General features: G+C 45.4%; 1 protein-coding gene across 1 annotated transcript in view; it reads right to left on the bottom strand.

Annotated features, from left to right (window-relative positions):
• Nucleotides 1–26,089, bottom strand: part of efhc1 (EF-hand domain (C-terminal) containing 1) — a gene marked incomplete at its 5' end in the record, with an annotated part of 44,090 nt that overhangs the window by 2,433 nt on the left and 15,568 nt on the right. The window contains 3 exons of the mRNA XM_080184206.1: nt 1,230–1,413; nt 14,725–14,938; nt 25,055–25,195. Coding sequence (XP_080040332.1) covers nt 1,230–1,413; nt 14,725–14,938; nt 25,055–25,195 — 539 coding nt within the window. The remainder of the gene's footprint in view (nt 1–1,229; nt 1,414–14,724; nt 14,939–25,054; nt 25,196–26,089) is intronic.

Consider the following 26,089-nt stretch of genomic DNA (forward strand, 5'->3'; position numbering starts at 1 on the left):
TCCTCTGCACTCCCTCCAAGGCCAAAATTTCTTTGCGCAGGTGCGGCACCCAAAACTGCACACAGTACTCCAGCTGCGGCCTCACCAATGCCCTATACAGCTGCAGCAAGACCTCCCTACTTTTATATTCAATCCCCCTCGCTATGAAGGCCAGCATCCCATTCGCCTTCCTGACCACCTGCTGCACCTGCAAGCTGGGTTTTTGCGACTCATGCACAAGGACCCCGAGGTCCCTCTGCACCGTCGCCTGCTGCGGTTTTTCGCCCCGTAAGTAATACATGCTCTGTCTGAGGCCAGAACTCTCCATTCACCTGACGAAGGGGCTAACCTGAAAGCTTGTGAGTTTACTATCAAATAAATCGGTTGGACTAAAACCTGGTGTTAGACTTTTTACAGACATCAATAAACCCACTGGATATTGGAACCCCCTCCTGGGACCTCATTGGCCGGAAGCCAGAGAAGTTTCTGGAAAGGCAAACAGGCAGGGGATAAAGGAACACGTTTTCAGACACCAGCAGCAAAGACTCGATGAAGGAGGCGACCCTTGACCATTCGGAAGAGTGACCAGAGAAGGAAGAAGCTGTCATCGAGACTCACCTTCGTGATGCCAGACCAGAGGGACTCAGAATCGAGCCTGCAGTTTTAACCAAACCATCTTTGCAGGTAGTACATCTGATTTTGGGGTATCCTCTTGTTTTATGTGTGTAATTTAAGGGTTAGTACTGTTATTGTTAATAAACTTGAACCTTTACTTGTGTTTGTCCTTTTTCCATCTTGCAAATAAGGACACCAGGGTAAAACATTGGAGTAAGCAAACTGGTTGAAAACGAGAGAGTTTAAAATTACAACATAACCAACACATCTTTTGGACTTTGGGAGAAAACCCATGCAGACATGGGGAGAACATGCAGTCTGCACAGTGACCCAAGCTGGAATTGAACCTGGGTTTCTGGCACTGTCAGGCAGCCTTGCTAACCACTATGCCATCATAAACTGGCTGCCAACAACCTGAAGCAGAGTGAAAGATCTAACTTGGGCTTTCCACCCACAGTAGCCTGGGGGTCTGTTGATTGAACTGACTTGTTATACATACGGGAATTAAATGAGATCAGAATCAAGCTGTCATTAACTTGGCAGAGCTGATTTCTAGTTGAGGTGTTGCAGGTGCTGGGGTAAATATTTCAGAGCCTGCAGGAGGAAATCAAAACTGGAATGAAAGGAGCACTTACTAAGCTTTCTGCTCCATATCCTTCAGTTGGGTTTTCAGTGACTCCTGGACTATTTGTGTCTTCCTTTCTTGGGCTTTCTGACGGAATGAGTTCAGAGTCTCACTGGGGAATTCTGCAGCATTTGCTTCCAGGTATTTATAAACATACTCATCAGCATCAGTGATGATGAAACGACAGCCGAGAACTAGAGTGACAAATGTAATTCAGGTGAGAGAAATTGGGCAAAGGGGAGAACATCAGAAATTGAACTGCAACATCAGGAACATTATAGAACATAGAACATTACAGCGCAGAACAGGCCCTTCGGCCCACGATGTTGCACCGACCAGTTAAAAAAAACAATGACCCACTAATCTAAACCAATCCCTTTTCGTCCATAAACCACATGTATGTATGTATGTCTCTGCCTGTGATAAAGACTCCCCCCACACCCTAGAAATTGATCCGTTTCATCATCCACAAAACACAGTTCCCGCCCCGCCCCCCCACCGCCAGCACAGAGAGACATTCAGCCCAAGCAATTCATGCCAGTGTTTAACCATCTCTGCCCTTCTGCCTGTTTAGCTTCCTCCTAAATGTATCTACTATTCACTTCAACCATTATGGTAGCAAGTTCCACAGTTTTATCATCTTTGGGTGGAGAAGTTTCTTCCGATTTCCATATTGAATTCCTTGGTGACTGTCTTATATTGGTGGTCTCTTTCATGCTCTTCCCCACAAGACGAAACATTCTCTTGCCTTCATTCTATAAAAGTTAATAATTTTAAAGACCTTTTGGGTCACCTTATTGCTTTCTTTTTCAGTTGAGGATACCCGGCCTGTTAATCCTTTCCTGAGATGTAAACACACATTTCTGTTATTAGCCTTGTAATTCTTCACTGCAACTCTCCAAAACCTTTGTGGCAACCATAACTGCTTGCTGTGTGTTGTGTAACCAAGGTTTAAGCATAACTGCTGCTTCACAGCTCCAGGGAACTGGGTTTGATTCCTGGCTTGGGTCACTATGTGGAGTTTGCACATTCTTCTCGTGTCTGTGTGGGTTTCCTCCAGGTGCTCCAGTTTCCTCCCACAGTCCAAAGATTTGCGGGTTAGGTTGATTGGCCATGCTAAAAATTGTCCCTTAGTGTCGTGAGATGAGTAGGTTAGAGGGATTAGCAGGTAAAATATGTAGGGATATGGGGGTAGGGTCTCGCTGGGATTGTGGTTGGTGCAGACACAATGAGCTGAGGGGCCTCTTTCCGCACTGTATGATTCTATGCTCTTCTATGATCTATAACGTGCCTACTTTTCAATTCTATCCCTCAAATAAATCCCACTGTCTGTTTTTCTTTTCATAGCCTAGCAACACTTAGAAATGGGTGTATTTGAACCCCCAAGATTGTTCCTCTATTCCATCTAGACTTCCACCTTGCAAGGACTTAGTGACAGAATCTCAGAATTGTTCTAGAGCAGAATGAGGCCATTCAGCCCATTATGTCTTCACTGGTTCTCTGAATAAGCACATTACTTTGTGCAGGATTTCTGATACAGATGGGGAGTGAGAAACTAGGGTCCCAAACCAGTGTCCTCTGCTTGAACAGAGGGGAATATGGTAAGATAAGGATGGAATTGGCAAATGTAGATTGGGGGCGCAGATTGGTTGGTAGGACAGCTGAGGAACAGTGGAGGATTTTTAAGGAGATCTTTTTCGGTACTCAGCAAAAATATATTCCGGTGATAAAAGAAGGACTGTAAGAAAAGGGATAACCAGCCGTAGATATCGAAGGAAATAGAGTATTAAATTAAAAACCGATGCGTACAGAGTGGCTAAAAATAGTGGGGAATTAGAAGATTGGGGAAGATTTAAAAAACAACAAAGAATGACTAAGAAAGTGATAAAGAAAGGAAAGATAGAGTATGAAACTAAACTAGCTCTAAATATAAAAAATGATAGTAAAAGTTTTTACAAATATATAAAGAAGAGACTAGCTAGGGTGAATGTTGGACTCTTGGAGGACAAGAGGGGGGATTTAACGGTGGGAAATAAGGAAATGGCTGAGACGTTAAATAAGTTTTTTGTGCCGGTCTTCACAGAGGAGGACACAAATAGCTCACCGAATATTAAAGATAGAGGGTTGGTAGGAGATGAGGTCCTTAATACAATTATTGTTACTAGAGAGGTAGTGCTTGGTAGACTAACGGTAGACAAGCTCCTGGGACCGGATGGAATGAATCCCAGGGTTCTGAAAGAAATGGCAGAAGTAATAGCAGATGCTTTGGTAGTTATTTATCAAAATTCACTGGACTCTGGGGAAGTGCCGGCAGATTGGAAAACAGCTACTGTTACGCCGCTGTTTAAAAAAGGTAGCAGACAAAAGACGGGTAACTACAGGCCGGTTAGCTTAATGTCTGTAGTTGGGAAAATGCTAGAATCCATCATTAAGGAAGAAATAGCGGGACACCTAGAAAAGAACATTTCGATCAAGCAGACGCAGCATGGATTCATGAAGGGAAAGTCGCGTTTGATGAATTTACTGGATTTCTATGAGGATGTGACTAGTGCGGTAGACAGAGGGGAACCGGTGGATGTGGTGTTTTTAGATTTCCAGAAGGCGTTCGATAAGTTGCCTCACAAACGGTTGCTGCAGAGGGTTAGGGTACACAGAGTTAGGGGTAAAGTGTTAGCATGGATTGAGGATTAGCTATCTAACAGGAAGCAGAGAGTTGGAATAAATGGGTGCTTTTCTGGTTGGCAGTTGGTGACTGGTCAGTGACTAGCGGAGTGCCGCAGGGATCAGTGCTGGGGCCTCAACTGTTTACCATATACATAGATGATCTGGAGGAGGGGACTGAGTGTAGAGTAACAAAATTTGCTGATGACACGAAGATGAGTGGAAAAGTGCCAAAGTGAATTGCGTGGGGGACACGGAAAGTCTGCAGAGAGATCTGGATAGGCTGAGTGAGTGGGCGAGGACCTGGCAGATGGAGTATAACGTTAGCAAATGTGAGGTTATCCACTTTGGAAGAAATAATAGTAGAATGGAATATTATTTAAATGGTGAAAAGTTGCAGCATGCTACGGTGCAGAAGGATCTGGGGGTCCTTGTGCAAGTCTGCAGGCGCAGCAGGTGATCAAGAAGGCGAATGGAATGTTGGCCTTTATCGTGAGGGCGATAGAATATAAAAGCGGGGAGGTCTTGCAGCAACTGTACAAGGCACTGGTGAGGCCGCAACTGGAGTACTGTGTGCAGTTTTGGTCCCCTTATTTGCGAAAGGATATATTGGCCTTGGAGGGAGTACAGAGAAGGTTCACCAGGCTGATACCGGAGATAAGGGGGTTATCTTATGAGGAGAGATTAAATAGACAGGGCCTGTATTCATTAGAGTTTAGAAGGCTGAGGGGGATCTTATAGAGACTTACAAGATAATGAAGGGGTTAGATAGGGTAGAGGTAGAGAGATACTTTCCACTTAGAAAGGAAACCAGAACTAGAGGGCGCAGCCTCAAAATAAGGTGGGGGGTGGGGTGCAGTTTAGAACAGAGTTGAGGAGGAACTTCTTCTCTCAGAGGGTGGTGAATCTCTGGAATTCTCTACCCATTGAAGTGGTGGAGGCTACCTCGTTGAATATGTTTAGATAGATTTCTGATAGACAGGGGAATTAAGGGTTATGGGGAGAAAGCGGGAAAGTGGAACTGATCCGCTTCAGATCAGCCATGATCTTAGTGAATGGCGGGGCAGGCTCGAAGGGCTAGATGGCCTACTCCTGCTCCTATTTCTTATGTTCTTATGTACAGGGAGAAGGTGTGGGAATGACACTTCCTCCCTTTTCAGGTAACAGTAATTCCCTTTTGAAAGTCTCGATTGAACCTGCCTCCATCACACTCTCAGGGAATATGGCACTCTCAGGGAATGCATTCCAGATCTAACCACTCGCCTGAGTGAAGTTTTTTCTCACGTCCAGCTTTTTACTTCCTTGATCAATTACTTTAAATCTATGCTCTCTTATTCTCGACCCTTTCACAAATTTTCTCCCTCGCTATTTTGTCCAGGTCTCATGATTTTTCAATACCTCTTTCAAATCTCTTCTTAGCCTGTTCTCTAAGGTGAACAGTCCTAATTTCTCCAATTCATCCACCTAACTGAAGTTCCTAATCTCTGGAACCATTCTTGTGAATCTTTCTTACACTCTTTAATGCCTTCACATCCTTCGTAAAGTTTGGCATCCACAACTGGACACACTACTCCAGCTAAGTTTCTGATACAAGTTCAACATAACCTCCTTGTTCTTGTCCCTAACACCTGACTAATAAAGTCTTGGATACTGAATGCTTTGTTAACCACTCTCTCAACCTGCCTTGCCATCCAAAATTATTTATGCACAGACATGCCCAGGAGTTTCTGTTCCTGCACCCACTTTAGAATTGTACCCTTTAGTTTATATTGTCTATCCATGTTCTACCAAAATATATTTCCAATTTCTTCACACTGAACTTAATCTGCCGCCTATCTGCCACTCCACCAACTTGATTATGTCCTTTTGAATTTTACACTGCTCTCTTCACAGTTCACAATGCTTCCAAGTTTCCTGTCATCCACTAAATTTGAAATAGTGCCATATACATCAAGATCTAGGTCGTTAATATGGTCCCAAAATTGATCCCTGGGGAATTCCACTTCAAATTCCTCCAGTCCAAAAAACATCCATTAACTATTTCCTTTTATTCAGCCAATTTTGTGTCCAGATTGCTATTCTCCCTTTTATTCCACGAGATATAAGTTTACTCAAAAAGTCTGTTGTATCAAATACCTTCTAAAACTTCATGTACATATCAACTGCATTACCCTCATCAATACTCTCTTTACTTCTTCAAAAAACTATGGAAGATTAGTTAAACATAGGATTTTCCTTAAGAAATTTATGCTGCATTTCCTCAATTAAATTGGAATTAGAACATAAGAACATAAGAAATAGGAGCAGGAGTAGGCCATCTAGCCCTTCGAGCCTGCCCCGCCATTCAATAAGATCATGGCTGATCTGCCGTGTCTCAGTTCCACATTCCCGCCCTCTCCCCATAACCCTTAATCCCCTCGCTTATCAAAAACCCATCAACCCGCATCTTAAAAATATTTAGCGAGGCAGCCTCCACCACTTCAACGGGCAGAGAATTCCAGAGATTCACCATCCTTTGAGTGAAGAAGTTCCTCCTCAACTCCGTTCTAAACCGCCCCCCCTTTATCTTGAGGCTGTGCCCCCATGTCCTACTGTCCTTTCTGAGTGGGAAGAGTCTCTCCACCTCTATCCTATCCATCCCATTCATCATCTTATATGTCTCAATGAGATCTCATTCTTCTAAACTCTAACGAGTACAAGCCTAGCTTATTCAGCCTCTCCTCAGAGCTCAACCCCCTCAACTCCAGTATCAGCCTAGTAAACCTCCTCTGCACTCCCTCCAAGGCCAAAATATCCTTGCGTAAGTACGGCGACCAAAACTGCACACAGTACTCCAGCTGCGACCTCACCAATGCCCTATACAGCCGCAGCAAGACCTCCCTACTTTTATATTCAATCCCCCTCGCTATGAAGGCCAGCATCCCATTAGCCTTCCTGACCACCTGCTGCACCTGCAGGCTGGGTTTTTGCGACTCATGCACAAGGACCCCGAGGTCCCTCTGCACCGTCGCCTGCTGCAGTTTTTCGCCATGTAAGTAATAGTCCTTCCTACCATTATTCCTACCAAAGTGGACCACCTCGCACTTGCCAACATTAAATTCCATTTGCCATTTCCTGGCCCATTCGCCCAGCCTATCTAGATCCTTCTGCAGACTCTCCACACCCTCCGCGCAATTTGCCGTTCTACCAATCTTGGTGTCATCAGCAAATTTCGATACCATACACTCGGTTCCCTCCTCCAGATCATCTATATAAATGGTAAATAGCTGAGGCCCCAGCACCGACCCCTGGGGCACTCCACTAGTCACCAACCGCCAATCCGAATAGCACCCATTAACCCCCACTCTCTGCCTCCTATTTGACAACCAATCCTCTATCCACGCTAACACCCTACCCCCAACTTCATGCCCCCTTACCTTCTGCAATAACCTCTTGTGAGGTACCTTGTCAAACGCCTTCTGAAAATCAAGAAAGACCACATCCACCGGCTCTCCTCTATCCACCGCCCTAGACACATCCTCATAGAACTCCAATAAATTTGTCAGACACGACTTCCCCTTAACGAAACCGTGCTGCGTCTGCTCTATCAAGCAATTCCCCTCAAGATGCCTCGCTATTTCCTCCTTGATGACGGATTCTAACATTTTACCTACAACAGACGTTAAACTAACCGGCCTATAATTCCCTGCCTTTTGCCTGGCACCCTTCTTAAACAACGGCATAACATTAGCCGCTTTCCAGTCTTCCGGCACTTCCCGGAATCCAGCGACGTTTGGAAAATAACCACCAAGGCATCCACTATCACCTCCGCCATTTCTTGATTATTAACCTTGTCCCTAATTATTGTTTCTAAAATGCTTCCCCATCACTGAAGTTAAACTGATTGACCTGTAGATGCTGGGCTTGTGACTCCATCCTTTTTTGAACAAGGGTATTTCGTTTGCGTTCTCCTGTCCTCTGGCACCACTCCGGGTCTGAAGAACTGAAATATTATGGCCAGTGTCTCTGCAATTTCCACTCTCAATTCCTTCAGTGTCTGTGGTTGCATAACATCTGGCCCTGGTACCTGAGCTATTTTAAGTACAGACAGCCGATTCAATGCCACCTCCTTCTGAAAAACCTACTCTTTCGCCTTGACCTGGGTAGCATCTTCTTCCTTGGTAAAGACATGTAAACTAGCTATCTAAATACTATGGCTATAAGAGCAGGTAAGGGACTAAGAATCCTGTGGCAAGTGACTCGCTTCCTGACTCACAAAAGTCTTTCCACCATCCACAGACACAAGCCAGGAGTATGACAGAGTATTCTCCACTTGCCTGGATAAGTACAACTTCAACCAGACATAAATATTAACTCCCTTGAACAAGTGTAAACAAGAACAAAGAACAGTACAGCACAGGAACAGACCCCTTCAGCTCACCAAACCTGCACAATAACAGCATTATACACCAGTTACAAGGTGCGTAGAAAATAGAAGTAGGCGTAGGCCATTCAGCCCTTGGAGCCTGCTGATTATGGCTGATCATCAAAGTCAATACTTGATCCTGCATTCCCTCCATATCCCTTGATTCCTTAAGCCCCTAGATCTATATCAAATTTCTTCTTGTAGCAACTCACCAAGTCTCCTTAGATAGCACCTCCCAAATCCACAACTACTACCAGCTAGAAGGACAAAAGCAGCTAACACCATACCTGGAAGTTCTTCTTCAAGCCACTTACCAACCTGACTTGGAAATATTTCACCATTCCTTCATTGTCACTGGGTCAAAATCCTGGAACCCTCTCCCTCTCAGCACTATGAGTGTATCTACCTCAGGGACTGCAGTGGTTCAAGAATGCAATTCATCACCAGCTTAAAGGCAGTTATGAATGGGCAATAAATGCTGGGCTCGCCAGCAAGATCCACATTCAACAAAAGAATTTTAAAAATTACTTTAATAATCTAGGTTGGGTACAATAATTACGAGGGGCCACGGGCTTAGCGTGAGGGAGGATAAGGTATAACTCGGATGTTAGAGGGAGGTTTTTCACACAGAGGGTGGTGGGGGCCTGGAATGCATCGTCAAGTAGGGTGGTGGAGGCAGGCACACTAGGGTTGTTTAAGGCTTACTTGGACAGGCACATGAGTGGACTACAGATGGAGGGATACAGGAGACTTTTCTAAATAAAAATCAAGAGCTTTGGGACATCCCTGGGAATCAATTGATTCCTATGGACCTTCCAACGTATTTCATGGCTCACTTGCTTTATTTCTGCGCTTCTGGGGATTCCGTAAATCTCTGTCTAAGTTTTGCATGTTTATCGATGTCTTTTCTTTTACTTCACAGGTGATTCGATCCGCCTTGTTGACCAACAAGGGGCATACACGCAGTGGGTCGTGCAAGGGCTGCTCTTGGATGTTGCTTCGAGAGTTGCCTAGTGCTTCACGTCGTTAGTGTACACTTAAGCTGGACCATCTGACGGGCAACATGACAGCTCAATGACTATCACTGTTTGCTGTGCAGATACATGGATTTGGGTCGGTGTCTGCGGGAGTTTGCACATTCACTTCGTGATTGCGTGGGTTTTCTCCAGGTGCTCCGGTTTCCTCCCACATCCCAAAAATGTGGTCTTAGGCTGATTGGTGTAACAAATTGTCCCTAAATTAGTCTTCCCTCAATCTTCCCCAATAGGCGTAGACAAAGGTCATGGGTAGAGGGGGGCACTCAATTTTAAAATGGCAGTGTGGGCTCGTTGGGTCAAAGGGCCTGTTTCCCGCGCTGTTTTGTTCTTTGTTCTAACCCAGCTATGCCCCTTTCCTTTATGCACAAGTTCCTTTTTTGATCCTTAATCGTCATCATTTCCCCCTTTACCACCATTTTACTATTTATATCCTGTAGAAGGCTTTGGAACTCCCTTCTATGTTAGCTGTCAACTTTTCTTACTCCCTCTTTGCTTTTATCATTTGCTTTTTCACCTCTCCTTTGAATCTCTTGTATTAGAAACATAGAAACTAGAAGCAGGAGTAAACCATTTGGCTTTCGATCCTGCTCCGCCATTTTATATTGATCATCACTGATTATCAAATTCAGTATCTTGAACCCCCTTCCTCCCATGTCCTTTGATCTCTTCAACCCCTAGAGCTATATCTAATTTCTTCTTGAAATCAGACAATGTTTTGGCCTCAGCTACTTTCTGTGGGAGTGAATTCCACACATTTCCCACCCTCTGGGTGAAGAAATTTCTCCTCACTTCAGTTCTAAAAGGTTTACCCCTTATCCTCAAACTATGACCCCTAGTTCTGGACTCCCCCACCATTGGGAACGTTCTTTCTGAATCTACCCTGTCTAACCCTGTTAGAATTTTAAGTTTCTTTAAGATCCCCTCTCATTCTTCTAAACATGATGTGGAGATGTTGGCGATGGCCTGGGGTGGGCACAGTAAGAAGTCTCACAACACCTGGTTAAAGTCCAACAGGTTTATTTGGTAGCACAAGCTTTCAGAGTGGTGCTCCTTCATCAGGTGAGTGGAGAGTCGGGTTCACAAAGAGGGCAAATATAGACACAGGCTCAATTACAAGATAATGGTTGGAAAGCGAGTCTTAACAGGTAATCAAGTCTTTACAGAGACAGACAATGTGGCTTTCTGGGCTAACATGTGTCAATGATCTGGCAATGGGACCCTGTGAGAAAACCTCTCTGGTTATGTTGAGGGCATCCCGAAACCCATTGTACAAGGAACTCCCTCCAGCTTCTGTCGTGACATTGCAGACTTCTTACAGAAACTCAGCACTGATGGAGCAGTCAAACCAGGAACACTCTGTCACAATGGACGTTTCAACACTCTACACCAGCATCCCCCACGATGACGGCATTGCTGCAACTGCCTCAGTACTCAACGCTGACAACTGCCAATCTCTAGATGCAATTCTACAATTCATTTGCTTCATCCTGGACCACAACGTCTTCACCTTCGTCCAGACACATGAAACAACCATGGGGACCAAATCTGCACCTCAATATGACAACGTCTTTATGCACAAGTTCAAACAAGACCTCTTCAGTGCACAGAACCTTCTTTGGGACTCACTGAAACAACTGCATGATGACATCAACAAGTTCCATCCCACCATCAGACCCACCATAGACTACTCTCCAGAATCGGTTGCTTTCTTGGACACACGCATCTCCATCACGGACAGTCATTTCAGCACCTCACTGTAACGCAAACCCACGGGTAACCTCACGATGCTCCATTCTCCAGCTTCCACCCTAAACATGTTAAAGAAGCCGTTCCCTATGGACAAGCCCTCCGTATACACAGGATCTGCTCAGATGAGGAGGAATGCAACAGACACCTACAGACACTGAAAGACGCCTTCTTAAGAACAGGATATGGCACTTGACTCACCGCTCGACGGTTCCAACATGCCACAGCAAAAAACGCACCAACCTCTTCAGAAGGCAAACACAGGACATGGCCAACACAGTCCCCTTCATCCTCCAGTACTTCCACGGAGCAGAGAAGCTATCTTCTTCAGAGCCTTCAATATGTCATCGATGAAGACGAACATCTCACCAAGGTTATTCCCACACCCCCATATTTGCCTTCAAACAACTGCGCAAGTTCAAACAGACTATTGTATGCAGCAAACTACCCAGCCTTCAGGAAAACACTGACCACAACACCACACAACCCTGCCATAGCAACCTCTGCAAGATGTGCCAGATCATTGACACAGATGCCGTCATCTCACGTGAGAACACCATACACAGGTACAAGGTACATACTCGTGATTCGGCCAACATTGTCTACCTCATATGCTGCAGGAAAGAATGTTCTGAGGCATGGTACATTGGGGAGACCATGCAGACGCTACGACATAGATGAATGGACACTGCTCGACATCACCAGGAGTGTTCCCTTCCTGATGGGAAACACTTCAGCAGTCAAGTGAATTCAGCCTCCAATCTTCGGGTCAGTGTTCTCCAAGGCAGTTTTCAAGACACACTACAACACAGAATCGCCGAACAGAACCTGATAGACAAGTTCTGCACACGAGGATGGCCTCAACCAGGATCTTGAGTTCATGTCACATTACCCGTGAACCCGACCATTTGGCCTGGGCTTGCAAAATCCTTTTAACTGTCCTGGCTTGAGACAATTCACATCTCGAACGCGTGCTTAAACCTCTCTCCACTCACATTGTCTGTACTTGTAAAGACTTGCATTCCAACCATTATCTTGCAATTGAGTCTGTGTCTATATATGCCATGTTTGCAATCCCAACTCTCCGCTCATCTGATGAAAGAGGCGCTCCGAAAGCTTGTGCTATCAAATAAACCTGTTGGACTTTAATCTGGTATTGTGAGACTTCTTACACCCCAGTCCAACACCGTCATCTCCACACCACTTGTAAAAGGTTCAAGAGTGAGGGGGCACACATTTATCCAGAAAGGGAGAGGGAAACTGGTCACTATGTCCATAGAGAGAGTGATAGAGAGAGACCGTCAATAACCAGCCGTGGATAACTAAGGAAATAAAGGAGAGTATCAAATTAAAAACCAATACATACAAAATGGCCAAAATTAGTGGGGAACTAGAAGATTGGGAAAACTTTAAAAATCAACAAAAAACTACTAAGAAAACAATAAAGAAAGGAAAGAAAGATTATGAAAGTAAACTAGCACAAAATATAAAAACTGATAGTAAAAGGTTTTACAAATATATAAAACGGAAAAGAGTGGCTAAAGTAAACGTTGGTCCCTTAGGAGATGGGGGATTTAATAATGGGAAACGAGGAAATGGCCGAGGCCTTAAACAAGTTTTTTGTGTCGGTCTTCACAGTGGAGGACACAAATAGCATACTGATAACTGATGGTCATGGGACTGTAGAGGGTGAGGACCTTAAAACGATCACTCCTACTAAAGAGGTAGTGCTGGGTAGGCTAATGGGACTAAAGGCAGACAAGTTCCCTGGTCCTGATGGAATGCATCCCAGGGTACTAAAAGAAATGGCAGAAGTAATAGCAAATGTATTAGTTGTAATTTATCAAAATTTACTGGACTCTGGGGAGGTGCCAGCTGATTGGAAAACAGCTAACGTAATGCCACTGTTTTGAAAAAGGATGTAGACAAAAGGCAGGTAACTACAGGCCGGTTAGCTTAACATCCGTAGTTGGGAAAATGCTGAAATTTATCATTAAGGAAGAAATAGCAGGACACCTGTAAAAGAATGGTTCAATCAAGCAGACGCAGCATGGATTCATGAAGGGAAAGTCATGTTTAACTAATTTACTAAAATTTTATGAGGATATAACGAGTGTGGTTGACAGAGGGGAACCGGTGGATGTGGTGTTTGTGATTTCCAGAAGGCATTCGATAAGGTGCCTCACAAAAGATAAAGGTACACGGAATTGGGGGTAAAGTGTTAGGATGGATTGAGGATTGGCTATCTAACAGAAAGCAGAGTCGGAATAAATGGGTGCTTTTCCGTTTGGCAATCAGTGACTAGTGGCATGCCGCAGGGATCGGTGCTGGAGTCGCAACTATTTACCATATACAGAGACAATCTGGAGGAGGGAACTGAGTGTAGGGTAACAAAGTTTGCAGATGACACAAAGATGAGTGGGAAAACAAATTGCATGGAAGACACAAAAAGTCTGCAGAGAGATTTGGATAGGCTAAGTGAGTGGGCAAGGATCTGGCAGATGGAGTATAACGTTGGTAAGTGTGAGGTTACCCACTTTGGGAGGAATAATAGTAAAATAGAATATTATTTAAACGGTGAAAAATTACAACATGCTACTGTGCAGAAGGACCTGGGGGTCCTTGTGCATGAATCACAAAAAATCAGTTTGCAGGTGCAGTAGGTAATCAAGAAAGCAGAAGGAATGATGGTCTTTATTGTGAGAGGGATGGAATATAAAAGCAGGGAGATCATGTTGCAATTGTACAAGGTACTGGTGAGGCCACACCTAGAGTACGTGTACAATTTTGATCCCCTTATTTAAGAAAGGATATATTAGCTTTGGAGGGAGTACAGAGAAGGTTCACCAGGTTGATTCCGGAGAATGACGGGTTAGCTTATGAGGAGAGATTGAGTAAACTGGGCCTGTACTCATTGGAGTTTAGAAGGTTGAGGGGAGATCTTATAAAGACATATAAGATAATGAAGGGGCTAGACAGGATGGAAGCAGCAAGATTATTTCCACTTAGAATGGAAACAAGAACTAGTCGGCATAGCCTCAAAATACAGGGGAGTCAATTTAGAACAGAGTTGAGGAGGAACGTCTTCTCTCAGAGGGTGGTGAATCTTTGGAATTCTCTGCCCATTGAAGCAGCAGAGGCTACCTCGTTAAATGTGTTTAAGTCACAGGTAGATAGATTTCTGATCAATAAGGGAATTAAGGATTATGGGGAACAGGCGGGTAAGTGGAACTGAACCACTATCAGATCAGCCATGATCTTATTGAATGGCGTGGCAGGCTCGAGGGGTTAGATGGCCGACTCCTGCTCCTATTTCTTATGTTCTTATTATCGTGTCCAGAAAAAGGGGAGAGAAAGTGAGAGAGAGAGAGACAGACAGAAATTCACTGTATTCAGAGAGAGAGAATGGTGAGCATGTCCAGAGAGAGAGAGAAAATGGTCACCAAGTCCAGGGACAGATAATGAGAGCGAAAAGTCAAAATGTCCAGAGAGAGAGAAGGGCCATCATATTTAGAGAGAGAATTATGGCGGTGTGGATGCTGATTCCAGTTTGTCTCTGGTTCCGGACAACACCCTCCAGTCCACAGATCAGGATTTGCTGGACATTCTGGGTCACACTGACTTGTTTTGAGAATTATTCTCATGTTTGATCATACCTTCTAAAACTGAACAGATGGCGAGATCCTTAGCTGTGTAAAATTCTGGGCTTTCTACATTGCTTCCTGGTTTGGGAATCCTTATCTTTGACAAAACCTTCCCTCCTATTCTCCCAGAGTTGCGAAGTGGAGGTTCGAAGATGCTGATTTCATCAGTAGCCACATAGAAACTGACGATAAACCGCCGATTCCAGTCATCAGGGTTCCTGGATTCCTACAGCCAAGAGACAGCAATGACTTCATAACAGGACCTAGCGTTCAACTGAGATAAGTAAGGCCATTTCACCTGATTTCCCAACCTAATCCTCCACTATATCCCTCTCGTCATGTCCATTCCCCTGCACTCATCTTCCCTGTGGCTGTCTCTTCTGTGCCCCCAAACTGTCTCCTCGCTCACAGAATCATAGAGGTTTACAGCATGGAAACAGGCCCTTCAGCCCAATTTGTCCATGCTGCCTTTTTTGTTTTAAAGCCCTTAGCTAGTCCCAATTGCCTGCATTTGGCCCATATTCTTCTATACCCACCTTACCCATGTAACTGTGTAAATGCTTTTTAAAAGACAGAATTGTACCCACCTCTACTACTACCTCTGGCAGCTTGTTCCAGACACTCACCACTCTGTGTGAAAAAATTGCTCCTCTGGATACTTTTGTAGTTCTCCCCTCTCACCTTACACCTATGCCTTCTAGTTTTAGACTCCCCGACCTTTGAGAAAAGATATTGACTATCTAGCTGATCTGTGCCCCTTATTGTTTCATAGACCTTGATAAGATCACCCCTCAGCCTCCTACGCTCCAGAAAAAAAAAGTCCCAGTCTAACCAGCCTCTCCTTATAAGTCAAACCATCAAATCCCAGTAGCATCCTAGTAAATCTTTTCTAGTTTAATAATATCCTTTCCTAATAGGGTGACCAGAACTGTGCACAGTATTCCATCTGTGGCTTTGCCAATGTCTTGTACAACTTCAACAAGACGTCCCAACTCCGACATTCAATGTTCTGACCAATGAAACTAAGCATGCTGAATGCCTTCTTCACCACTGTGACTCCACTTTCAAGGAGCTATGAAATGTACCCCTAGATCTCTGTTCTGTAATTCTTCCCAACGCCCTACCATTAACTGAGTAAGTCCTGCCCTGGTTCAATCTACCAAAATGTATCACCTCGCATTCATCTAAATTAAACTCTAACAGCCATTCGTCAGCCCACTGGCCCAATTGATCAAGATCCCGTTGCAATCCGAGATAACCTTCTTCACTGTCCACTATGCCACCAATCTTGGTGTCATCTGCAAACTTACCTCCTACATTCTCGTCCAAATCATTAATATAAATGACAAATAGCAGTGGACCCAGCACCAATCCCTGAGGCACACCACTGGTCACAGGCCTCCAGTTTGAAAAGCAACCCTCTACAACCACCCTCTGGTTTCTGTCATCAAGCCTATTTTGTATCCATTTGACTATCTCACCTGGATCCTGTGAGATTTAACCTTATGCAACAACCTACTATGCGGTACCTTGTCAAAGGCCTTGCTAAAGTCCATGTAGACAATTTCAACTGCACTGCCCTCATCCACCTTCTTGGTTACCCTTCAAAAAATTCAATCAAATTTGAAAGACATGTTTTTTCACTCACAAAGCCATGTTGACTGTTCCTAATCAGTACTTGCATCTCTAAATGCATGTAGATCCTATCTCTCAAAACATCTTCCAACAACTTACCCACCACAGATCTGAGCCTCACCAGCCTATAGTTCCTGGGCTTTTCCCTGCAGCCTTTTTAAACAAAGGCACAACATTTGCCACCCTCCAATCTTCAGGCACCTCTCCTGTGACTCCACTTTCAAGGAGCTATGAAATGTACCCCTAGGTCTCTGTTCTATAATTCTTCTGTAATCCTTAGGGAGTATGAAAAGATAGGAGCCAATTTAAAAAGCAGAACCAACAAGGTGGTAATCTCTGGATTATTACCTGAACCACGTGCAAATTGGCGCAGGGTCAATAGGGTTAAGGAGGTGAATGCGTGGCTCAAGGATTGGTGTGGGAGGAATGAGTTCAAATTCATGGGGCATTGGCACCAGTATTGGGACAGATGGGATGGTCTTCATCTGAATCGTGGTGGGACCAGGGTCCTGGCGAATCATATAACAGGGCTGTAGATAGGGCTTTAAACTAATTTGTGGGGGGGAGGGTACAGGGGTAGGGGGAATTACAAAAACTAAAGTAAAGGAGAGGGTATGAGTGCAGGTTAATGTTGAGGACGTTCCACTAATTAAAGGAGTAGGGGGCACGGGAGAGGTTTCTACAAATCGGGTCCAGATAAAGGCTGGCATAAAGACACTTTACCTGAATGCACGAAGCATTCAAAACAAAGTGAATGAGTTGATGGCACAAATCAGCACAAATGGGGATGATCTAGTGGCCATTACGGAAACGTGGTTGCAGGGTGACCAGGACTGGGAACTGAATATCCAGGGGTATCAGACATATAGGAAGGATAGACAGGAAGAAAAAGGAGGTGGGGTAGCTCTGTTAATAAAGGATAATATCAGGGCAGTATTAAGAGAAGATATAGGGTCCAAAAAGCAAAACATGGAATCGTTGTGGGTGGAGATAAGGAATAGTAAGGGGAGAAAGTCACTGGTGGGTGTGGTCTATAGGCCCCCAAATAATAACTTGGAGGTGGGGCGGGCTCTAAACAAGCAAATAATTGATGCGTGCAAAAACGGAACAGCAATAATTATGGGGGATTTTAACCTGCATATTGATTGGTTGACTCAAGTTGGACACAGTGGGCTTGAGGAAGAGTTCTTGGAATGCTGTCGGGATAGTTTCCTTGAACAGTATGTAACAGAACCTACGAGGGAGCGAGATCTGGTACTGTGTAATGAGGCAGGTAGAATTAGGGGTCCTCTTGGGACGATTGATCACAATATGGTTGAATTTCTGATGCAGATGGAGGATGAGAAAGTAGGGTCCCAAACCAGTGTCCTCTGCTTGAACAGAGGGGAATATGATAAGATGAGGGCGGAATTGGCGAATGTAGACTGGGGGCACAGATTGGTTGATAGGACAGCTGAGGAACAGTGGAGGATTTTTAAGGAGATCTTTTTCGGTACTCAGCAAAAATATATTCCGGTGTTAAAAGAAGGACTGTAAGAAAAGGGATAACCAGCCGTGGATATCGAAGGAAGTAAAGGAGAGTATTAAATTAAAAACCGATGCGTACAGAGCGACTAAAAATAATGGGGAATGAGAAGATTGGGAAAGATTTAAAAAACAACAAAGAATGACTAAGAAAGCGATAAAGAAAGGAAAGATAGAGTATGAAACTAAACTAGCTCTAAATATAAAACATGATAGTAAAAGTTTTTACAAATATATAAAGAAGAAGAGACGAGCTAGAGTGAATGTTGGACCCTTGGAGGACGAGAGGGGGGATTTAGCGGTAAGAAACAAGGAAATGGCCGAGACTTTAAGTAAGTTTTTTGTGTCGGTCTTCACAGAGGAGGACACAAATAGCTTACCGAATATTAAAGATAGAGGGTTGGTAGGAGATGAGGTCCTGAATACAATTACTGTTACTAGAGAGGTAGTGCTTGGTAGACTAACGGGACTGAAGGTAGACAAGTCCCCGGGACTGGATGGAATGCATCCCAGCATTGTGAAAGAAATGGCCGAAGTGATAGCAGATGCGTTAGTAATTATTTATCAAAATTTGCTGGACTCTAGGGAAGTGCCAGCGGATTGGAAAACAGCTACTGTTTAAAAAAAGTAGCAGACAAAAGGCGGGTAACTACAGGCCGGTTAGCTTAATGTCCGTAGTAGGAAAAATGCTAGAATCCATCATTAAAGGAGAAATAGCACCTAGAAAAGAACAGTTCGACCAAGCAGACGCAGCACGGATTTGTGAAGGGGAAGTTGTGTTTAACGAATTTACTGGATTTTTATGAAGATGTGACTAGTGCGGCAGACAGAGGGGAACCGGCGGATGTGGTGTTTTTAGATTTCCAGAAGGCGTTCGACAAGGTGCCTCACAAAAGGTTGCTGCAGAAGGTTAGGGTACACAGAGTTGGGGATAAAGTGTTAGCGTGGATTCAGGATTGGCTATTTAACAGGAAGCAGAGAGTTGGAATAAATGGGTGCTTTTCTGGTTGGCAGTTGGTGACTAGTGGCGTGGCGCAGGGATCGGTGCTGGGGCCTCAACTGTTTAACATATACATAGACGATCTGGAGGAGGAGGCTGAGTGTAGGGTAACAAAATTTGCTGATGACACAATGATGAGTGGAAAAGCAAATTGCGTGGAGGACGCGGAAAGTCTGCAGAGAACATAAGAACATAAGAAATAGGAGCAGGAGTAGGCCATCTAGCCCTTCGAGCCTATCCCGCCATTCAATAAGATCATGGCTGATCTGAAGTGGCTCAGTTCCACTTTCCCGCTTTCTCCCTATAACCCTTAATTCCCTTGTCTGTCAAAAACCTATCTACCCGTGTCTTAAATATATTTAGCGAGGTAGTCTCCACCACTTCAACGGGCAGAGAATTCCAGAGATTCACCACCCTTTGAGTGAAGAAGTTCATCCTCAACTCCGTTCTAAACTGTGACCCCCCCCCCCCTTATCTTGAGGCTGTGCCCTCTAGTCCTGCTGTCCTTTCTGTGCAGGAAGAATCTCTCTACCTCTACCCTATCCATCCCTTTCACTACCTTATACGTCTGTATAAGATGCCTCCTCATCCTTCTAAACTCCAACGAGTACAGACCCAGTCTATTTAGTCTCTCTTCATAGTCTAACCCCCTCATCTCTGGTATCAGCCTAGCGAACCTCCTCTGCACTCCCTCCAAGGCCAAAATATCCTTGCGCAAGTGCGGCGACCAAAATTGCACACAGTACTCCAACTGCGGCCTCACCAGTGCCCTGTACAGTTGCAGCAAGACCTCCCTGCTTTTATATTCTATCCCCCTCGTTATAAAGGCCAGCATCCTACTCGTCTTCTTGATCGCCTGCAGACTGGGTTTTTGCGACTCATGCACAAGGACCCCCAGGTCCCTCTGCACCGTAGCATGCTGCAGCTTTTCGCCCTTTAAATAGTAATCCCTCCCACTATTATTTCTGCCAAAGTGGATAACCTCACACTTGCTAACATTGTACTCCATCTGCCAGGTCCTCACCCACTCACTCAGCCTATCCAGATCCCTCTGCAGACTTTCCACAACCCCCGCACAATTTGCTTTTCCACTCATCTTTGTGTCTTCAGCAAATTTTGTTACCCTACACTCAGCCCCCTCCTCCAGATCATCTATATAAATGGTAAATAGCTGAGGCCCCAGCACCGATCCTTGCGGCACTCCACTAGTCACCAACCGTCAATCAGAATAGCACCCATTGATACCAACTCTCTGCCTCCTATTAGACAACCAATCCTCTATCCACGCTAACACCTTACTCCCAACTCCATGCCCCCTAACCTTCTGAAGCAACCTTTTGTGCGGCACCTTATCAAACGCCTTTTGAAAATCAAGAAACACCACATCCACCGGTTCCCCTCTGTCTACCGCACTAGTCACATCCTCATAGAAATCCAATAAATTCGTCAAACACGACTTCCCCTTAACGAATCCGTGCTGCGTCTGCTCTATCAAACCATTCCTTTCCAGGTGCCTCGCTATTTCTTCTTTGATGACAGATTCAAGCATTTTTCCAACTACAGACGTTAAACTAACTGGCCTATAATTCCCTGCCTTTTGCCTGCTACCTTGTTTAAACAGCAGCGTAACATTAGCTGTTTTCCAATCTTCCGGCACTTCCCCGGAGTCCAGCGAAGTTTGGTAAATAGTCACTAAGGCATCTACTATCACCTCTGCCATTTCCTTCAGAACCCTGGGATGCATTCCATCAGGTCCTGGGGACTTGTCCACCATCAGTCCCGCTAGTCCTAGTTTGGGGGCGTTTAAGAGATCTGTGGATAGGTTTATGGACGAAATGGGATTGGTTTAGATTAGTGGGTTAGTGTTGTTTTTTTTAAAAGCTGGTCGGCGCAACATCGTGGGCCGAAGGGCCTGTTCTGCACTGTAATGTTCTAAGCACTACCTCTCTAGTGACAGTAATCGCACTCAGGCCCTCAACTCTTACCATCCTTCTATCTTTAATATCCGGCAAACTATTCGCGTCCTCCCACCACTAAATCCCCGATCTCATTCTCTAAGGGTTCAACATTCACTCTAGCCAGCCTCCTCCTCTTTATATATTTGTAAAAACTCTTACTGTCCTTTTTTATATTCAGTGCTAGTTTAGCTTCATAGTCTATCCTTCCTTTATCAACTTCTTAGTCATTCTTTGTTGATTTTTAAACCTCTCCCAATCTTCTGCTTGCCCACTACTTTTAGCCACTCTAAACACATCAGCTTTTAATTTAATACCCTCCTTTATTTCCTTCGGTAACCACGGCTGATTATCCCTTTTCCTACATTCCTTCTTTACCATTGGAATATATTTCTGCTGAGCACCGATAAAGATCTCCTTAAAGATCCTCCACTGTTCTTCAGTCGTCCTACCGACCAATCTGCGCCTCCAATCTACATTTGCCAATTCCTCTCTCATCCTATCATACTCCCCTCTGTTCAAACAGAGGACACAGGTTCGGGACCTTACTTTCTCATCCTCCATCTGCGTCAAAAACTCCACCATACAATGATCGCTAGTCCCAAGAGGATCCCTCACAACTAGATCCCTAATTCCTCCTGCCTCGTTACACAACACCAGATCTAAGATAGCTCGCTCCCTCGTTGGTTCCGTCATACACTGTTCAAGGAAACTATCCCTACAGCATTCCAAGAACTCTTCCTCAAGCCCACCGCGTCTGACTTGGGTCAACCAATCAATATGCAGATTGAAATCCCCCATAATTATCGCCGTTCCATTTCTGCACGCATCATTTATTTGCTTGTTTATAGCTCGCCCCACCTCCAAGTTATTATTTGGGGGCCTATAGACCACACCCACCAGTGTCTTCCTCCCCTTACAGTTCGTTATCTCCACCCACAATGATTCCACGTTCTGCTGTTTGGAGCCTATATCTTCCCTTACTACTGCCCTGATATTATCCTTAATCAGCAGAGCTACCACCACCCCCCACCCCCACCCTCCTCTTTTTCCTCCCGTCTATCCTTCCTAAACACTTGATACCCCTGGACATTCAGCTCCCAGTCCCTGTCACCCTGCAACCACGTTTCCATAATGGCCACCAGATCATACCCATTTGTGCTGATCTGCACCACCAGCTCATTCATTTTGTTCCAAATGCTTCGTGCATTCAGGTAAAGTATCTTTTTCCCAGCCTTTATCTGTACCCTATTTGAAGGAATGCTACCAACCTTTCTCATGCCCCCTACTCCCTTTATTATTGGGACATCCTCAACATTTTCCCGCGCTTTTACTTTAGACATTATAATTTCTCCTACCCCTGCACCCTCCCCCCTCCTAATTAGTTTAAAGCCCTATCTATAGTCCTAGTTATACGATTCGCCAGGACTCTGGTCCCAGCACAGTTCAGACAAAGACCATTCCATCTGAATAGGTCCGAACCGAGAGATCTGGATAGGCTGAGTGAGTGGGCAAGGACTTGGCAGATGGAGTATAACGTTAGCAAATGTGAGGTTATCCACTTTGGTAGAAATAATAGTAAGAAGGAATATTATTTAAATGGTGAAAAGCTGCAGCATGCTACTGTGCAGAGGGACGTGGGGGTCCTTGTGCACGAATCGCAAAAACTCAGACTGTTAAGTGCAGCAGGTGATCAAGAAGGCAAAGGGAATGTTGGCCTTTATCACGAGGGGGATAGAATATAAAAGCAGGGAGATGTTGCTGCAACTGTACAAGGCACTGGTGAGGCTGCAACTGGAGTACTGTGTGCAGTTTTGGTCCCCTTATTTGCGAAAGGATCTATTGGCCTTGGAGGGAGTACAGAGAAGGTTCACCAGGCTGATAACGGAAATGATGGGGTTAGCTTATGAGGACAGATTAAATAGACTGGGCCTGTACTCATTGGAGTTTAGAAGGCTGAGGGAGGATCTTATTGAGACTTACAAGATAATGAAGACGCTAGATAGGGTAGAGGTAGGGAGATTCTTTCCGCTTAGAAAGGAAACCATAACTAGAGGGCACAGCCTCAAAATAAGTGGGGGGCAGTTTAGAACAGAGTTGAGGAGGCACTTCTTCACTCAAAGGGTGGTGAATCTCTGGAATTCTCTGCCCGTTGAGGTACATAAGAACATAAGAAATAGGAGCAGGAGTAGGCCATCTGGCCCTTCGAGCCTGCCCCGCCATTCAATAAGATCATGGCTGATCTGTCGTGGCTCAGTTCCACTTTCCCGCCCTCTCCCCATAACCCTTAATCCCCTCTCTTATCAAAAACCCATCAACCCGCTTCTTGAAAATATTTAGCGAGGCAGCCTCCACCACTTCAACGGGTAGAGAATTCCAGAGATTCACCACCCTTTGAGTGAAGAAGTTCCTCCTCAACTCCGTTCTAAAACGCCCCCCCTTTATCTTGAGGCTGCGCCCCCTAGTCCTACTGTCTTTTTTCAGTGGGAAGAGTCTCTCCACCTCTATCCTATCCATCCCATTCATCATCTTATACGTCTCAATGAGATCTCCCCTCATTCTTCTAAACTCCAACGAGTACAAGCCTAGTTTATTCGGCCTCTCCTCATAGTTCAACCCCCTCAACTCCGGTATCAGCCTAGTAAACCTCCTCTGCACTCCCTCCAAGGCCAAAATATCTTTGCGCAGGTGCGGCGCCCAAAACTGCACACAGTACTCCAGCTGCGGCCTCACCAATGCCCTATACAGCTGCAGCAAGACCTCCCTACTTTTATATTCAATCCCCCTCGCTATGAAGGCCAGCATCCCATTCGCCTTCCTGACCACCTGCTGCACCTGCAAGCTGGGTTTTTGCGACTCATGCACAAGAACCCCGAGGTCCCTCTGCACCGTTGCCTGCTGCAGTTTTTCGCCCCGTAAGTAATAGTCCTTCCTACCATTCTTCCTACCAAAGTGGACCACCTCACACTTGCCAACATTAAATTCCATTTGCCAGTTCCTGGCCCATTCGCCCAGCCTATCTAGATCCTTCTGCAGACTCTCCACACCCTCCGCACAATTTGCCGTTCCCCCAATCTTGGTGTCATCCGCAAATTTCGACACCCTACACTCAGTTCCCTCCTCCAGATCATCTATATAAATGGTAAAAAGCTGAGGCCCCAGCACCGACCCCTGGGGCACTCCACTAGTCACCATCCGCCAATCCAAACAGCACCCGTTGACCCCCACTCTCTGCCTCCTATTTGACAACCAATCCTCTATCCACGCTAACACCCTACCCCCAACTCCAAGTCCCCTGACCTTCTGCAATAACCTCTTATGAGGTACTTTGTCAAACGCCTTCTGAGGTGGTGGAGGCTACCTCGTTGAATATATTAAAGTCACGGGTAGATAGATTTCTGATAGACAAGGGAATTAAGGGTTATGGGGAGCAGGTGGGAAAGTGGAACTGATCCACTTCAGATCAGCCACGATCTTATTGAATGGCGGGGCAGGCTTGAAGGGCTAGATGGCCTACTCCTGCTCCTATTTCTTATGTTCTTATGACTACTGATGATACAAATATCTCTGCTAAGGGACTTGCAATTTTCTCCCTAGCCTCCCACAATGTCCTGGGATACACTTCATCGGGTCCCGGGGGTTTATCTACCTTGATGCACATTAAGACTTCCAGCACCTCCTTCTCTGTTACATAAACACTCCTCAAGCCATCACTATTTATTTCTCCCAAGTTCCCTAACATCCATGCTTTTCTCAACAGTAAATACTGATGAGTAATATTCATTTAGGATCTCATCCATCTCTTGTGGATCCGCATATAGATGACCTTGTTGATCCTTAATAGGTCCTACTCTCTCCCGAGTTACTCTTGTGCCCCGTCTTCTGTGGCCTCTCCTTCCTGTCTCCATTTCTCTTCCTCCATGTTCCCTCTTGCCCTGTGTTAGCCCTCTTGATGTGGAGATGCCGGCACTGGACTGGGGTAAACACAGTAAGAAGTCTCACGACACCAGGTTTGACCACAACACAACACCACAACACTTTGCCACTCACCTGACGAAGGAGCAGCGCTCTGAAAGCTAGTGGTGTTTGCTACCAAATAAACCTGTTGGACTTCAACCTGGTGTGTGAAACTTCTTACTGTGTTGGTCCTCTTGTGCAGCTCTTCATCCAGGACTCACTCCTGTTCCCACCTCCTCTACCGCCTCCCCTTCCTGATTGTCCTTCTTACCATTTTAGCTTCATATCGCAGGACGATTTTGTCATTTTCCAGCATTTTGAGAACATCTTTCTTTGGAGGTTTCGGGATGAATGACAGACAGTTCCCCAGCGAATCTTCAACTGAACCAAATCCATTGTATGGAGGGATCCACTAGAGTCAATGGGAATAGAGCATTACAACATTGCAGCCACTGAATACAGGAAAAAAGGAGAGGCCTGGGATTGGTGCAGCACAGAGGGAGAGGCCTGGGATTGGTGCAGCACAGGGGGAGAGGCCTGGGATTGGTGCAGCACAGGGGGAGGGGCCTGGGATTGGTGCAGCACAGGGGGAGGGGCCTGGGATTGGTGCAGCACAGGGGGAGGGGCCTGGGATTGGTGCAGCACAGAGGGAGAGGCCTGGGATTGGTGCAGCACAGAGGGAGAGGCCTGGGATTGGTGCAGCACAGAGGGAGAGGCCTGGGATTGGTGCAGCACAGAGGGAGAGGCCTGGGATTGGTGCAGCACAGAGGGAGAGGCCTGGGATTGGTGCAGCACAGAGGGAGAGGCCTGGGATTGGTGCAGCACAGAGGGAGAGGCCTGGGATTGGTGCAGCACAGAGGGAGAGGCCTGGGATTGGTGCAGCACAGAGGGAGAGGCCTGGGATTGGTGCAGCACAGAGGGAGAGGCCTGGGATTGGCGCAGCACAGAGGGAGAGGCCTGGGATTGGCGCAGCACAGAGGGAGAGGCCTGGGATTGGTGCAGCACAGAGGGAGAGGTCTAGGATTGGTTATATTATTGAATAAATTGATATTAACAAAAGGAAAGTATCAGATTGGTGAGAGTCTGGCAGGTATTTATTTATGTAGCTGATAGTGAAGAATATAATTGTTGTCTCCAGAATGATATCAATGGTTTGGTTGAGAGCGTAGAAAGGTGACAAATAGAATTCAATTAAAAGAAATGTGAGATAATTCATTTCTGGTGGACAAATAAAGCAAGGGAATGCACAATAAACGAGAGGATCTTAAGAAGGGTAGAGGAAATGAGAGACTTTGCAGTGTGTTAT

The sequence above is a fragment of the Carcharhinus amblyrhynchos genome, unplaced genomic scaffold (genome assembly GCF_965287045.1).
Source record: "Carcharhinus amblyrhynchos unplaced genomic scaffold, sCarAmb.v2.hapA scaffold_610, whole genome shotgun sequence".
Lineage (NCBI taxonomy): Eukaryota > Metazoa > Chordata > Chondrichthyes > Carcharhiniformes > Carcharhinidae > Carcharhinus > Carcharhinus amblyrhynchos.